Source organism: Polyodon spathula, chromosome 5 (assembly GCF_017654505.1).
Source record: "Polyodon spathula isolate WHYD16114869_AA chromosome 5, ASM1765450v1, whole genome shotgun sequence".
Lineage (NCBI taxonomy): Eukaryota > Metazoa > Chordata > Actinopteri > Acipenseriformes > Polyodontidae > Polyodon > Polyodon spathula.
In genome coordinates, this window is record NC_054538.1 from 6,468,416 (window position 1) to 6,485,854 (window position 17,439).

Consider the following 17,439-nt stretch of genomic DNA (forward strand, 5'->3'; position numbering starts at 1 on the left):
TTTTTTTTAAATTATAAAATTGCAAAAATTGGGCCTCACCAGCAAGGGGACCCAATGGACAAACCTGAAATTGAAAACCCTGTTCTTTGAATGTGTTGCTTTCTAGTACTGTGTATATGTATATAAACAGTGCCTATAGGAAGTATTCACCCCCCTTGGACGTTTTCACAGTTTGTTGTGTTACAACTTGAAATGTTGATGCATTTAAATGGGATTTTTTTTTCATTTGATTTACACAACCTACTCAACACTTTCAATGTGTGAAAAAATGGGGGAGTGAAAAAACAAATCAATTTAAAAAAAAACTGGCAAAGTCTTCATTAGATAAGTATTCATCCCCTTTCCTATGACACTCCTAAATAAGCTCAGGTGTAACCAACTGTCTTCAGAATTCACACAGTAAGTTAAATGTAGTGCATCTGTGTGCAATAAAAGTGGTTCACATGATTTCAGATTACACCTATCTCCCTAAGGTCCTACAGTTGGATAGTGCATTCAAAGCAAAGATACTACCATGAAGACCAAGGAGCTTTCAAAACAACTTTGGGATAAAGTTGTGGACAGGCACAGATTAGGGGAGGGGTATAAAAAGGCTTTGAATTGGAGCACAGTCAAGTCGATCATTAAGAAGTGGAAGGCATACGGCACCACCCAGAATCTGCTTAGAGCAGGCCATCCTCCCGAACTGAGCAGCTGGGTATGAAGGGCATTGGTCAGAGAAGCCACCAAGAGGCCAATGACAATTCTAAAAGACCTACAGCGTTCCATGGCTGAAATGGGAGAAACTGTCCATGTGTCAACAGTAGCTGAGGTATTCCACAAATCTGGCCTGTATGGAAGAGGGGCAAGAAGGAAGCCATTTCTGAAAAAAGCCCATGTAAAATCCTGCTTGGAATTTGCAAAAAGGCATGTGGGAAACTCTGAAAATTGAACTATTTGGCCTAAATGCAGTGTTTTGTCTGGCGCAAACCCAACACAGCACATCACCCAGGTAACACCATCCCTACTGTCAGTGGCGCACCGGGGTGGGGGGGCACACTGGACTTGCAGGCGAAAGGACAGAACTGGGGGGGGGTGGCGGTTAATAATAATGTCGGGTTCGTACTGTCATGGAAATCATGGAATTTTAAAACAGCGATTTCCAGGCCTGTAAAAAAGTATTGTAAAACTAAGTCATGAAAAAATTGCTTTGATAAGGTTTGCACTATGTGTTGTTTAACTACAGTTTTGTTTTTTCTGTCTGTCTGTTTCCTTCAAAGACATAATATATAGAACTAGACCCGCCAACGGCTGACTCAGAGTGAGATTTCCGTCCGCCATCTTGGATGCTTATAGGTCTGCCGCTGAGAGCGCTGTAACCAATATAAACAGGCAGATACATGCAGCGTTTTTTGGGGTTTAGTTCATTTAGCTTAAATAAAATTGTATTTTTAAACTTGAATATTAAACTATTAAATTATTCTCCAAATCTTACAATGTCTAGTTAATTTATCTATTTAGTTGCAAAAAGCAAAAATCAAGATACACACATAGCCTGCAAGGCTGTATACGTAGCTAAGGTTGTTAACTTACTCTTCGATGTCATTCAGTGCTGTAATCTCCTTTTGTTTATAAAAACATGTTTTTGCTGCACATTTCTAAACCATAGACAACAGAAATTAATGCTTACTGGAATAATACATTTTTCTACATTTACATGAAATGTATTTAATTAAACCGGGCATGTGTCTTGCAGGCTATGTGTTTATCTTGATTTTTGCTTTGGTATACATTTTGCCCCTTTACATTTTTGCTCAGTAGACACTATTATTTTGTTATGGTTTAGCTTTTAAAAGGCTTAAAATGTAATAAAAAAAAAAATGAAAGCATTCAGAAGACGCCAGAAGTTTGACATTGATAAAAAAGAAAAAAACACAACAACCTTGCCCTACACGAACATTGGTTTGACCCAAGTCCGCACTGCACTGTTTACAGCTGACGTTAGTAGCAGCGTATCTGCAACACGATGCTGGGCAGTTTTTATTTAGTCTACAAAACAAATATGTATTAAATAATTGTTATAATGTTAATGTTTATGTATATAATGCAGTTCAAGTTATGCCACTAGAGGTCAGTAGCGCCCTACATACTTACCCTCTACCTAGGATACCGTGGGGTCGAGGAAGTCCTTAGAAAACACTAATGTGTAGGTTTCAACAGAGATTGTTCTAATAAAGACACTGTGATTAAAGTTATACTCTTGCATCTTGGATCTCGGGTTATTACATATGGCAACGAGGAAATCGGACAACTTGTCTTAGGTCATTGAAAACGGAGACAACGAAGGAGAAAAGACAAGTGTAGCTGCGTAGTTTCGGCCCAACCTGCTAACGTTAGCGAGAGCGCTCACAGACAACGGAACATGGCTGCCACTGTAGGAACAACCGCGCCGTTTGATAGTCAACTACAGACATGGGAGGAATATTGCGAAGTGCTGTCACATTTTTTTGAAGCAAAGGAGATTGACAACGGCAATAAAAAAAAGGCGATTCTCTTAAATTCGGTGAGAAGCCAAACATATAGTCTGATGAGAAATTTGTTAAGCACAGATAAGCCAGGGGACAAATCGTTTGACGATTTAGTTGAACTGTTGAAAACGCACTACAACCCAAAGCCCAGCGAAATAGTTCAACGCTTTAAATTTAACTCGAGAAACAAACAGGCAAATGAGAGTGTGACTACGAGAACTGGCTCAACATTGCAACCAAGGAAAACAGGCTAAAGGAAATGTTACGGGACAGACTAGTCTGTGGTATAGACGATGATCGTATTCAGCGCAGGCTGTTAGCAGAAACTGAGTTAACATTTGAAAAAGCACTGAAGCTTGCTCAGGCATTGGAGACAATGGTTCTAACTGGAAACATGCTAGCCAGGCTACAATGCAAAAGCTAAAAACGTGGAGGGAACCATGAACTGGCGGAACTATGAGGGCATGTTATAGATGCGGTGGTGAGCACATGGCAATTGACTGTCGTTTTCTTAAGGAAATGTGTCACAGATGCGGAAAAAATGGGCACATCAGGAAAGCGTGCAGGGCGAACTCACCTGTGGAGAAAACCAAACCTAGAGGGAGAGGAAAACAAAAGCAGGGAAACACATTACATTACATTACATTACATCACATTAGCGAAAATCCTGAAACAGATGCAAGTGACTGTGAAGACATGTTCATTATGAATAACGTAACAGAGACAAGCATTCCCAAGGTAGCGCCTATCACATTATAGTTAAAAGTGAACAAGTTGGATGTGCAATTTGAGGTTGACACAGGGTCCAGTGTTACAATTATGAATGAAACAGAGTGCTCCAAACTAAGGAATGGGGCAAAAGTACCTGAGCTAAAGGCATGTTCCCTGCATCTCAGAACCTATACAGGCGAAAGAGTGAAAACATTGGGTACTGCAAACTTAACTGTACAGTACAGAGAGACTGTTAAACAGCTGCCAGTAGTAGTAGTGTCTGGCAAAGGACCAAACCTACTGGGCCGCGGTTGGATTAAGGAGTTGGAATTAAACTGGGGCACTGTAAACCAGATAGGTGGAGACAAAACAACACTCCAGGATGTGTTGAAGAAACATGAGAATGTATTCAAAGGGGAAATGGGGACATTGCGAGGCCCACCGGCTAAAATATATGTTGACAAAGAGGCAACACCAAGGTTTTTTAAGCCAAGACCTGTGCCTTATGCTATGAAACCGAAGGTGGAGGCTGAGCTGGACCGCCTCTTGAGAGACAAAATAATTGAACCAGTGAAATTCTCTGAGTGGGCAGCTCCCATAGTCCCAGTGCTAAAGCCTGATAACTCTGTGAGGATTTGCGGAGATTACAAACTTACTGTAAATCGGGTGTCCAAACTGGAACAGTATCCCATTCCCAGAATTGAAGATCTTTTTGCAAAGCTCTCAGGAGGGGCAAAATTCAGCAAATTGGACATGAGTCATGCCTATCAACAGGTAATATTGGATGAGGAATCAAAAAAGTATGTAACTATAAACACACACAAAGGGTTATTTACTGTAAACCGTCTTCCATTCGGGGTTTCATCCAGTCCAGCTATCTTTCAGAGAATTATGGAGGGTTTGCTGCAGGGAATTCCCCATGTAGCCATTTACCTGGATGACATCATGGTGATGGGCAAGAATGATCAGGAGCACCTGCAGATGCTAAGCGAGGTACTTCAGAGAGTGGAGGAGGCAGGCCTACGGCTAAAGAGAAGGAAGTGTACCTTTCTGGGAAGTGAGGCTGAGTTTCTGGGTCACAAAGTGGATGCTACAGGACTACACCCACTTAAGAACAAGGTACAAGCTATCCAAAATGCACCTGCACCTACCAACATAACAGAGCTTAAGGCTTACTTAGGACTGTTGAACTATTACAACAGGTTTTTACCTAACCTGTCAACACTGTCGGCTCCACTACACAAATTGTTGAGAAAAGACACAAAATGGCAATGGAAAAAAGAGCAGGAGGCTGCTTTTGAGAAATCTAAAAAGCTCATGCAATCCACAGATATACTTGTGCGTTACGACAGTGAGAAAGAGCTGATTCTGTCCTATGACGCCTCCCCCTACGGGATAGGCCAGATGGGTGGGAGAGACCCATAGGTTTTATGTCAAGATCTCTATGGTAGAAAGTTCACCATATGCACAGATCATAAACAGCTTCTTTCACTCTTCAACGAAACGAAGGCTGTTCCACAGATGGTGTCACCGAGGATCCAGAGGTGGGCTGTGACACTGCAGGCATAGTCTACAAGATGGGTAAGGACTACGGCAACGCAGATGCCTTGAGTCGTGTGCCACTGCCGGACACTTCCCAATCCACAGGTCTGGAAGACAGGGTGCTGATGATGGAAGACATAGCGATGGTGACCGCAGAGGAGGTGAGAGTGTGGACAGGTAAAGATTCCATACTGTCTAGGGTGAGAGAGTACGTTTTAAGGGGGTAGCCACAGCAGGGGGAAGGAACAGATTTTACACCTTATTCTGCTAGGAAGACAGAATTGAGTGTGCAAGATGGTTGTGTCTTGTGGGGGGCACGTGTCATCATCCCACATCGAGGACGACAGGCTGTGTTGGAACAGCTGCATCAGTGCCATCCAGGGGTTTCGCGCATGAAGGATCTGGCCAGAAGTTATTTCTGGTGGCCCAAACTAGATGAGGAGATAGAGACACAGGTAAAGGCATGTAGCAAGTGTCAGGAACACTGGAAAGCACCAGCCACAGCCCCGCTACATCCCTGGGAGTGGCCAGACAGACCCTGGAAGCGATTACACATAGGTTATGCAGGACCATTTATGGGGCAGATGTTTTTGATACTCATAGATGCTCATTCCAAATGGATGGATGTTTACCCAGTAACTTCAGCAACATCAGCTGTTACAATTGACTGTTTGCGAAAAAGTTTTAGCAATCAGGGATTACCAGAAATGGTAGTTTCTGATAACGGCACCTGTTTTGTCAGCTCAGAGTTCAAGGAATTCATGAACAAAAATGGCATTGTCCATGTTACATTAGCCCCGTTTCATGCGTCTTCCAACGGTCTCGCAGAATGAGCAGTTCAAATATTCAAGACGATGATGAAGAAAGCGGGAGAAGGAAGTATGTCAACTAAAGTGTCAAGGGTACTATTCAGCTATAGGTTAACACCTCAAACTACCACAGGACTCTCCCCAGCAGAGATGTTACTAGGGAGGAAACTTCGGTCTAAGCTTGATTTAGTGCATCCCGATTTAAAGAGAAAAGTGGAACTTAAGCAGAATAAACAAAAGGAACACCACGACAAGCACACAAAGGGGAGGAGTTTTGGAGATGGAGACTCTGTGATGACAAGAAACTTCAGTTACGGTCCCAAGTGGATATCAGGAGTCATTGCAACAGTGACTGGTCTTGTATCTTTCAACGTAATGCTGGGAGATGGCAGGATAGTACGCAGGCACATAGATCAGATCCTGTCTAGACAACAGGACAACACCATTGGATCAGAGGATATTGTGCAGGACACACCTGCAGAGGTTCTACAACCACCAGCTAGAGTAACCATGCCAGATGAACTTGTTCCAAACAATGCGGACACTGTCTCAGAGCAGCTTGCTTTGAAACCAGAGGAACAAACTGGGAGTTCCCCAAAGGTGGGCGGGGACAATCAAAGCATGGCACAAGCTGTGTGTCGTTCCCAAAGAACTGTCAAAAAGCCTGGTTACCTGAAGGACTTTGACTTGTAAAATTTGTTTTTAAAGTTTGAAATTAAATGTTTATGTACAGTTAAGGATGGACTATTTTGTGTAGTTGTTGTTACAGCAATAGTTCAGAGACATCTAGTGTATTAGCGTTACATTTTGTTTATAACTGTGTTTAAACTGTTTCCAAATTTTAGATTAGCTGAAATCTTAAGGGGGGGATAATGTAGTAATGTGAATGTTTATGTATATAATGCAGTTCAAGTTATGCCACTAGAGGTCAGTAGCGCCCTAAATACTTACCCTCTACCTAGGATACCGTGGGGTCGAGGAAGTCCTTAGAAAATACTAATGTGTAGGTTTCAACAGAGATTGTTCTAATAAAGACACTGTGATTAAAGTTATACTCTTGCATCTTGGATCTCGGGTTATTACAATAATATAGGCTAGGGAGTTGTTAATTTAGTTTGTTTTTATTATGTATTAATTCAGTTATATTCATTAAAAAAAGACGAGTGAACCAGACTCTTTTTTTTGTGTGTGGGTGTGTCTATTTATTTATTTATAATAAGTTAGGTTTGTGTTGCTGCAGGTTTAAGTTCAGCAATAAAATGTTGTTACTGTTATTAAGCACTCGTAATAATCTGAAGCAGTGGTATTTCAAAATAACAAAGTCATGGTTTCACTTTAGTGAAGTAAGCTATAATGGTTTTATTATCAAAAACGTGTCGTTCTTTATTAAAGTTTATTTTCAGATTTCATATTAAGCTTTTTGTGCTCATTCAATCAAACCAAGTAGGCATTTGCTTGCACCATTTAAGATGTTTTTCAAGTCATTATTATTATTATTATTATTAACTTCATATAACACACGTCTGTAAACCTGTCTAAGGTTATTTTATTTTTTTCAATTACGTTTCAGATGGACTTGCTTAGTCCCCCCCCCAGGGACTGGGAAGCTTGTCAGGGTAGAGGACAATATGGATGGAGCTAAATACAGGCAAATCCTTGAGGAAAACATGCTTCAGTCTGCAATAGACCTAAGACTGGGACGGAAATGTACATTTCAGCAGGACAGTGACCCCAAGCACACAGCCAAAGCAACACTGGAGTGGCTTAAAAACAAGAAAGTGAATGTCCTAGAGTGGGCCAGTAAAGCCAAGACTTGAATCCGATTGAGAATCTGTGGCAAGACTTGAAGATTGCTGTCCAGCAACGATCCCCATCCAACTTGACAGAGCTTGAACAATTTTGCCAAGAAGAATGGGTGAATATTGCAAGATACAGATGTGCAAACCTGGTAGAGACTTACCCCAAAAGACTCACAGCTGTAATTGCTGCCAAAGGTGGTTCTACCAAGTATTGACTCAGGGGGATGAATACTTACATAACCAACACATTTCAGATTTGTTTTATTTTTCATTAACTGTTGTTTCACAATAAAAATTCTCTTGCCTCTTCAAAGTGTTGAGTAGGTTGTGTAAATCAAAGGGAAAAAAAATCCCATTTAAATGCATCAATGTATTTATTATTATTTTTGTAGTAGGTTTTATTTTTTTATGATTCAAGGGTAAAGTCAACATGAATTGATTAACCATTTCCACAGTCTTTCCGAAACCGAAAATCAGAAGCCCTAATCATAATCCAAGGTGATAATTCTCCCAGCCTGCTTCCAACTGGAAATTGTTGCTGGATGAAAATTAGAATTCAAATTTAGTACCTGTTTTCCAACCTTTTTTTTTTTTTTTTTTTTTTTTTTAATTAAAATTAGTCAATCAGCTTGATATAAATGTACCCTCCATTAGATTTACATCAGGTTAAAATGCACTACATTCACCCTTTGTACAGTATTTTTTCAGATAATTCAACTTCTTTATACGATAGTTATATTAAAACAGCAACAGACAGTATTTAAAATTCTTAATTCACAACTAAAATAAGAAATACTGTATCTAAAACAAAGTTTAATTAATTTTCTGCATACAAATATATATATTTTTTATCAACACATTGATTGACAGGAGGAAGTAAGTGGATAGGTTTTAAAAGTTGGTCACTCTACTGCAGCTGTACCAAGCAACAGCCTGTCTAAAAACATGGCTTACTTGCCTACAGGTTAGACGCTAGATACCTGTTACCAATGCACTCTTTCACTAGCTGTGTGGCTTCCAGTGCAGTGCCCCAGTGCAAGCTAATGCCCCCTCCTCCGTGCCCATAATTGTGGATGATAGGCACTTGGCGGCTGCCATGCTGAAACATTTCCTTCTCCAGCCTCAGGCCCCCTCTAGTGGGTCGGAGGCCAACCCATTCCGTCAGCACCTGGGATTTCTTGAGGGAAGGCTCCAGAGCACAGCACCTTTCAAACATATCAGAACGATCTTTGGGGTCTGCTGTTAAGCGACAGTCGTCTTTCTGTCTCGTCCCGCCAAGGGTGACACTACTGATCCCAGGGAAGATGTAGGTGAGACCGTCCCCATCCCTGATGAAGTGCTTCAGCCAGGGCGCTTGCACCTTTAGGATCTGACCCCTCACAGGGTGGAGGTCCGTATCACCTGCCAGACTCAGAGATCCTAGACCGGTGCAATTGACGATGATGTCATAGTTGCCGCACAGCTGGCCGAAGTCTGTCACTCTCCCACGCTGTACCTGTCCGTTTGCATTCTTGAACCTATGAGAAACAAAGCAGGTGGGGGGTTTGCAACTTAATTGGAATCAGCTTAGGTGCAATAGACACAAAGGTATATTGATTAAGCGAATAACAGCCAGACACATCAACTGGCACTTCATCAATACAACACTGGACACAAGTGTCCAGGGGGATACTGGAATCATCTTTGGCATTACTGATACAATTAGTAAAGAAAAGTCTTGCTCTAAGGAACTGACACCCATTGAATACTCACAAAGCTTTAGCTTGCAAGTTATTTAAAGAAGATTTGTGTGCAAAGAGTAATGTTGGTCATGAACAATGGTCAAAAAATTAATGAGTGAATTGAATATTTCCTATTTATTGAAATTGATGATCCCTAATCCACTGAACACATGAAAGAGGCTCAGCCTGCTCCCAATTCAGCAAAACTGGGCACCTGTATAGCAAGGTAGCCATGTTAAGGGTGTGTATGTAATGAAATTAATACTTGCTACTTGTTTTTTTGTAACTCTCAGCTTTACCAATGAATTAACCATGAAAATCTTTTCACCGTTTCCTGTGTTAGATGAGCGTGCTCTACTAGAGTACTGACAGTATGCTGTCCTCTCTGGGATTATGCCTTTATTATGCTTCCCCATGATTTACCAGGCTTTGTCATGACTTCACTATACTTATGACAAATGGACATGCTTTCCACGACGCACAGAGCAGTAAAACGGTTTGTGTCCCCCAGAGATTATGGCTGTTTTTCAACTTGCCCAGTTGAATTATGAGCTTTCTAAAAGGAGAAGTATGTATCAGAAATAGCCACAGCCTTCTCCTAATTCTATCCCACTGGCTGCTTATAAGGGCAGCTAACTACTCCCCTTCTTGGAAAACTGGGAGATCCGATTTCACAGAAATGTTCCCTGGTGAGGGCAGTGACCCAGAGTCCTGGCTGCACGTCACGTGATACAATGTTAATTTACCTAGTGTAAAGTGTACCAGCAAAGTTTGGTAATTGGTAGTTTTCATGCTGGCAAGTCTCAGGGTGTATAAGCTGCAGATACAATTCTTTGCGTAACAGATAATAGGTAAGGTTGAAGCAGCTTAATTTTAAACCAGTTAAACAAATTACAGAGTCATGCAGAAGAAGTACATATTATGACAGATATGTAGTCCTACTACATATTGTTTTTTGGTATGTTCACATATTGAGGAATTTTAATTGGGAGTGTGACCTTAAAGAGTAAGTAGAGGGGTTCTGATAAATATAGCGTCATACACCCCCCACATGTTGCTACAATTGTATAAATAATGTACCTGTAATTTATTTTTATTGTTAACAACTTACAACGTTTTACACTTCCAACTTTAAAGTGTGTTTCAAAACATTCTCTTTTCAAAATGTCTGCTCTAGTGCACCGATAGTGTAAGGATTACTGTACATTGTCAAACAGATAACACAGCAATAATGACCCATGATGTGGTACACAACAGAAAAGCCAGAGCACTTTTAAAAAAACAAATAAATTGCACTTCCTGCAGTGACAGATCTCACATCCCAGTGCACTAGAGCAGACAGTTTGAAAAGATAATGTTAACAATGAGAAGAAATGGCAGGTTTGTTATTTAGGTTTGTTATTTAAACAGTTGTAGCAACACGTGGGGACGTGCAACGCTATATTTCATGGAACCCAGCTGCTTACTCTAACACGATATAACAGGAGAGCAGGCTGTCTCGACATTCACAGTTGTAATGTGCCATTTCAGTTTCACGAAACACTGAAGCACACACCTTTTCTCAAGCCAAGGCAGATAGAGGGGGCATTCACACTTCAAGGACGTGAAGGCCTGGCCAAACTTGTGCTTTGGGAACTTTTCCAGTTCAGCATCGGACATGAAACGAAATCCAAGGACAACGTCCGACCAGTAAGGTCTCTTTTCACTGGGAGGGTCTCGGAATACCTGCCACCTTGAAATTAAAAAAAAAAAAAAAACTGCTTCGTTTTCTATTCAACAACAGAGACCTGGCAGAACTGTTTGGCTTATACAGTCATTATTTTAAATATAGAAATGTATCTACTTGCATTTAATAAATGGAGATTTTATTACATTTTGATTTTATTATGTTGCAGAGTATCTTCACATTTGTTACATCCTTGTGGGGTGTGATCTGTTAAATCCATTGCAAACTACAGCAATTAAGACTTAAAATATTGCAGGTGCACAGTACAGTATACTATACAATGGCAAGTATTTGAATGATTTTGTTTAAAATACTGGACAGCTGTTCAGCAACCTACTTTAGATGTCTCCACTGCTGCCTTCAGCAGGCTTTGTTGTTTCGATAGAATTAATATTGGACTCTCTTTGTTTTGTCACTAGTGAGTAAATGACCACTAAACAAGAGAAGCCAACATCACAAGATTAATGAGCCAAATTGTAGTTTCATCAATCCTAGTCTGCTTACCCAGAAATTAAATAGACCCCAGCATCTGGAGCTTCTGAAGAGTTTGAAATGGAAAAAAGATGATCAAATGTGTCCTTTAGCCAGCGCTTTTGCCGGTCCACTGGTGTGTCTGTTCAATTTAATGGAAAATTAAACTCGATGAGAAGCATTTCAATGGCTCTAACGTGACTGTTACTGCACTGAAGGTGATGATGGCTGCTGCTGACAGCTGGAGGCTTTTGCTATCCATGCATAGCCTAGCGGATTAGGGTAGTAATATTGATCCATACATGTTTCAACCTGGAACTAACCTGAGGATGAACAAAACATTGTAAATATTTGAGCTGATGCAACTCTTATTAATTCCCTACAGTACGTGTAGAGAGTGCATTTACTACGTGGACAAAAACAAGCAATATTTTAAAAAGAATGGGGTTGAATCTAATCACTACCTCACCACCGCCATTACATTTATTTACTTTAAAAATGCTCAACCTCGTTACGCACCAGGTATGGATCTGTTCAGCTCCTCATCAACCCCCACTACAGCACAAGGTATGAAACTGCCAGCTTTACCAGGAGTAGAAAGGGACCCCACCTGGAAATTTGTTCACGTACACGAATCCCGCAGCTCCATCGCTCCCAGTATCAGGACTGAACTTGTCAGCTAACACCGTGACAGAGCAGTGGGGAATGCACTCTGCAATACATAATGCTGTGGACAGACCGACCACCCCAGCACCGACCACAGCCACCCGCACTCTGCCCATGCTTCCTACAAACAGAGAATGACGGGAGAGAGTCACTGGCTTCTATTTATTTGTATAACAGTGAACCGTAGTGTGAGCCTTGATATAGCTAACATGTATTTATTTAAGCACAGCTAAGAGGTTTTTTTTCTGTTTGATAAGTTGCTGCTAAGTATAAGGCTTCAAATGGTCTTGCACCTCCATATCTTAAAGATCTTTTGGAACGCTATGCCCCCAGTTGCCCGCTCCAATCACTGGATGCTGGCTTACTGTCTGTACCCGTTATTCAAAAAAAAAAAAAAAACTTTAGGTGGTAGATCTTTTAGTTATATGGCACCTAAATATTGGAACAACTTGCCTATCACAATTAGAGAAGCCCCTTCAGTCAATGTCTTCAAGTCTAGACTAAAAACCCATTTCTATAGCCTGGGATTTTCATCCAGATGAGCTGATATCCTCTTGCCCCCATATTGTTACCACGGTTTTATTTATTTATTTATTTAATCTAGATTAAAATCATATTTCTATAATACAGTTTATACACTTTTTGTTTTTCTGTTGTTTTTTTTTTTTTTTTTTTATGTTTACTGTTGTTCAGTAATATGTATTGTTTTTGCCTTTGTAAAGCGCTTTGTGGCGACCTTGTTGAAAAAGACGCTATATAAAAATAAAACTGAATTGAATTAAATTGAAATTTGACAAGTGCCATGTATAAATATTAAGTCAAATTTGTTTTAAATTTACGTAAAAATACCTATCTGAAAACTGCTCCCTGTAATCAAGCTCAGTGTTTAATGAAGCTTCAGTTTACTTCAGTCAGTATCCAGCGCTGTTCAAAAATCCTGACAACAATAACAATCATTCTTAATCAGATCAGAGTTGATGGTAATGTCAAGTAGTAGTATTATTACTATAGTTTATGTGAAAAGTTTGACCGATGACACCTTTGACCTTTTCCCCGAGAGCTGCGGAAGGAGGAGTTCCGGTCCTGGAAGCTGGCGAGGGAGGAGGAGAGACTGCCTGCAGAGCGTCAGCGATGGAGGACCTGTCGCTTGTGGGGGATCATCTCTCAGAAGGAGGCGGGTCAATCCTCCGGAGAGGAGCCCCGTGAAGGGACACTGGGTTTAGGGGGTAAGCGGGGTTGAATGGGCGCCCCCTTATAGAAGCCCTGGGGGTTAATAATTGTTGGTGTGTTAGTAGATTAAGTTAGGTATTGTATAATTGATAATGTGGTGGTAACATTGGAGCCAGTTAGCCGTCTGGTGGTTGGTTGAGGCAGGCTGGGCTCGAATGTTCCCTCCCACCCACCCATATGTAGTGTGTTAAAAAAAAAAAAAAAAATTAAATAAGTGAATGGTGTTGTCGGATGAACCTTTAGGGTTCATCCTAAGGAGGGAGGTATGTGGCAGTGCGATTGCCCTGCACAGTGGTAGATTAGTGTTGGTGTGGTTTATATGTGGGAATGGGTTTATTGTGTATTGTTTTGGAGTTGATTAGTTTGATTGTATTATTGTTTACAGACGGGCGCTCGATTGAGACTTGCTGCCTGCTATGCTTGGTTGAGGGAAGTGCAGCAAGTGATTGGCTGTGCTGGTCCTCAATCAGCAGGTGGGCGGGTTTCGACCGAGTGTCCGTCAGTTTAAAAACATCCGCGGGAGATTGCGCGGGGCTGCTGCAAGGCCTGCTGTTTTCACGGCACCTTTTGAGTTATACTTTGGGGTATTGTGTTTTATTTTGCACTTTTTGTACAGTTTGCTGTATTTGTCCTCTGTGTGTTACCATTGCATGTAACGTCACATGACCGTCTTTATTTTACTTTTGTTTTTGTTAATAAATCCTGCGCGCCTGTGCCGGCGTTTCAACACCACCTCTGTCTCTCTGTATGCTTGAACAGAGGCTACCCACACGCGTGACCCGAGGAAGACCCTGTCACATGGTCACAAAAGCAAAGTTTGTGGGGAATAATAGCCATTTTCTATACTTTTGAGGCATAAGCAATTAGGAAATAACACTTACTACCCAGGAACCAAAAAAAAAAAAAAATATTACACGGTTTTATTTTCAGAAAAAACTTTAAAACCGTGGTGCCTAGTAAGACCCCCAAACCCACCGAAGTGGGGGCCAATCTTTGGGCACACACTGGTTAAAAAACATTAAAAAGTATTAAGTTAACAAAAAAAATACTTAAAAAAAAAAAGTTTAATAAATATATAATAAATAAATATATAAGTTAATGGCGACACAGCTCCCCGCTACCGCTCTCACACAGCTCACCACTACCGCTCGCCACTACCTCTCTCACACAGCTCACCACTACCGCTCACCCCTACCGCTCTCACACAGCTCCCCACTACCCACTCACACAGCCCCACACCGCTCCTCACACTGCTCACACACAGCTCCCCACTACCACTGTCACACAGCTCACCACTACCGCTCTCACACAGCTCTCACTACACTCTCACACGCTCACCACACCGCTCTCACACAGCTCACCACTACCGCTCACACACTCACCTCTACCGCTCTCACACAGCTCCCCTCTACCACTCTCTCACACAGCTCCCCACTACCGCTCTCACACAGCTCACCACTACCGCTCTCACACAGCTCACCTCACCACACAGCTCACCACTACAGCTCACCACTACCGCTCACACACTACCGCTCACCACACTCACACAGCTCACCACTACCGCTCTCACACAGCTCACCACTACCGCTCTCACACAGCTCACCCGCTCACCACTACCGCTCTCACACAGCTCACCACTACCGCTCACCACTACCGCTCTCACACAGCTCCCCACTACCGCTCTCACACAGCTCACCCACACTCACCACTACCGCTCACCGCTCTCACACAGCTCACCACTCTCACACAGCTCACCTCTCACACGCTCTCCACACAGCTCACCACACAGCTCACCACTACCACTCACTCTCCACTACCACTCTCACACAGCTCACCACTACCGCTCTCACACAGCTCACCACTACTGCTCACCCCTACCGCTCTCACACAGCTCTCCACTACCGCTCTCACACAGCTCCACTACCGCTCTCACACAGCTCCCCACTACCGCTCTCACTACAGCTCACCCACTACCGCTCTCACACAGCTCACCGCTACCGCTCACCACTACCGCTCACCACTACGCTCTCACACCGCTCACCACACCGCTCACCACTACCGCTCTCACACCGCTCACCACTACCGCTCTCACAGCTGTAGTAGTCCTAGTAGCATTATTAGTATTCTTTTTTACAACACCGAAGTATTTGTAATATTTTGAAGTTAAAAAAAAAAAGTTATGGATCAACAGAACTGGTAAGCTGTAAATTGCATAAAATTTGTAAGTGTATATATATATATATATATATATATATATATATATATATATATATATATATATATATATATATATATATAGATTATATCACATGTAATATTTGTTAGTTCAATGCCTGTTAGTGTGCTTATTGTTAATGTTATTTTGCATAGTCATATGTTCAGTAATCTTCCAAGAGATAATGCTGATGTTCAGTCTGCCTTGTAATGGTTAGGGACTAGACAAGGATAATAAGAACGAGGTTAGGTTAACGATCGTGTCTGTAAAAAAAAAAAAAAAAAAAAAAGGTGGGAGCAGTCTTACTATTAGGTGGTCATTAGTGAGTTTGTTTTGTGAATGACAGTCATTGTGTTCAACTGTTAGTAATTTGCAACCTGATTGAAGTATCCATTACGAAAATAAATATGTTATACCTGTCAACACTAGCAAGTTGTTTTTTCCCACGTTCTAAATACCTCCGTCTTCTTCCAAGAATAATGTGATTGTGGGAGGGGGTAAGCTCGGACCGTCACCGCGTTACATACAGTAACATTAAGTAAAAAACAGTCAATATGTTTCTTTAATATATACCATAAAATTGCTTCTGTGCTGCATTGAAAAAAACAAAACAAAAAACAAAAAAACAATTAAACATCTGCTACAAAATAATTACTGTATATCCCGGTAACTCTTCCATTCTGAGTACAGGCTCGTTCCGGAAAGAAAGAAAGAAATAATTCGCCACATTTTAGGTCTGCTTTTCAATCACATATGTGTAAACGGGCTAGTTTACCATCGTGCTTAGACGTGGAGCGCTGAGGGAATTTTTTTTTTTTTTCTTAAATATAAATTCCATGAAACACACAAGTCAGCATTGTATTGTTAACATTGTTAAGCAAAGACTGACGGTTATTTTTCAAACTGACTAACCCAGATAGTCAGTGTTATGCGTGTATCAAATACACAAGACATTTTAAATGTTATTTTAGTTTCTTTCAAGTCTAGATAGGAAAACAGCATCGTGCAAAGCCTTAAAGTCCTTTAATTTGAATTACATACCCCAGATTTACACGTCAAGTCTGTTTTTCCTGCTCATACGGTCTCCGATTTGGATTTGTGACAAAATGCTGTCCTGCTGTGTTATCAACCCTGACACAAAACAGGCACTGCTGTAGCTGGATTCTGAAGGCTGTCGGCTGTTAGTAACAGCAAGCAGCAGCTACTTTAAAGACGGGCGTCTTCCTTTGCATAACAGTATTTTGATTTACAACCATAGTTGGTTACCGACTGTAGTTGCCGTCTTCCATGGGACAGCCTTGGTATACAGTGTAATCCCGCACAGCTCTCGTTCTGTGGATTAGAGAGCGGTTTGGGTTTATTTTAGTTTCTGCTCTTTCTGGTTTGGAGAAACTCCCCTGATATTTTAGCCTATTTTATGTATCGTGTTTAGTGGGAAGGTGTTTTAATGATAATATCATGTGAAAGACTTGATTTGCAATTGATATGAACACATATTTACTACTGGTAATTAGTATATTAATTAAATACACCTGTACTGTATTAGCTGGTGATAATTCACCCAGTAAACTACTTGCCTTGCCTTTTAGGTAAAACTGTTTGTATGACAGAACTGCTTTGTGTGTGCTGTATTGAGATAGTTGCACATAGATAATATTGGCAAGGTTTGCCCTTTGCACATGTGTGGTTTTGTTGCTTTGTGTATCCTTGGTTGAAACTGTGCTTGGTTTATTTGATATTCAAATATTCTTATTATTATGACCTGTTTTTCTCCTCTTTTTATATTGATTAGTATAACATTTGCACTTGTGTTAGTTGCTTATGTGTTCGGTACCTGAATTCTCCAGTACAGCACACTACCACACTGCTGTATTTCCTGAATCTGCTGGTGATTGTTTGTAATAATTAGTTGATTTTATATAAAATGTTCTATCCTACTTGAATTGACTACTTTCAGTGTTTATGTTCCTAATAAATATTTATGAATTTGTATTCTTGCCTTTTCTCCTCTAATTACACCCCAGTTAAGTACCACTGCCCTA

The 17,439-nt window shown here is 41.1% G+C and overlaps 1 protein-coding gene across 5 annotated transcripts; it reads right to left on the reverse strand.

The window, feature by feature from the left end:
* Positions 1–7,785: 7,785 nt before the first annotated feature.
* Positions 7,786–16,806, reverse strand: ddo (D-aspartate oxidase). 5 transcript variants are annotated; one of them, XM_041249612.1, is made up of 5 exons: positions 16,439–16,806; positions 11,897–12,073; positions 11,320–11,428; positions 10,645–10,821; positions 7,786–8,885 (listed from the first exon to the last, which is right to left on the reverse strand). In XM_041249612.1, the coding sequence occupies exons 2-5, from the start codon at positions 12,066–12,068 to the stop codon at positions 8,327–8,329; spliced, it is 1,017 nt and encodes a 338-aa protein (XP_041105546.1). In that variant the 5' UTR covers positions 12,069–12,073; positions 16,439–16,806; the 3' UTR covers positions 7,786–8,326. The 5 variants fall into 5 exon arrangements, with proteins under 5 accessions (XP_041105546.1, XP_041105547.1, XP_041105545.1 ...); XM_041249613.1 differs by lacking the exon at positions 16,439–16,806 and adding an exon at positions 12,992–13,491; XM_041249611.1 differs by lacking the exon at positions 16,439–16,806 and adding an exon at positions 12,959–13,490.
* Positions 16,807–17,439: the final 633 nt, after the last annotated feature.

Coding starts and splice junctions, on each gene's coding strand:
- ddo (XM_041249612.1), bottom strand. CDS start 12,068: ATGGGCAGAGTGCGGGTGGCTGTGGTCGGTGCTGGGGTGGTCGGTCTG. Junction 11,429..11,896: donor GTACGTGAACAAATTTCCAG/GTGGGGTCCCTT, acceptor TAAATTGAACAG/ACACACCAGTGGACCGGCAA. Junction 8,886..10,644: donor CTGCCTTGGCTTGAGAAAAG/GTGTGTGCTTCA, acceptor TGTTTCTCATAG/GTTCAAGAATGCAAACGGAC.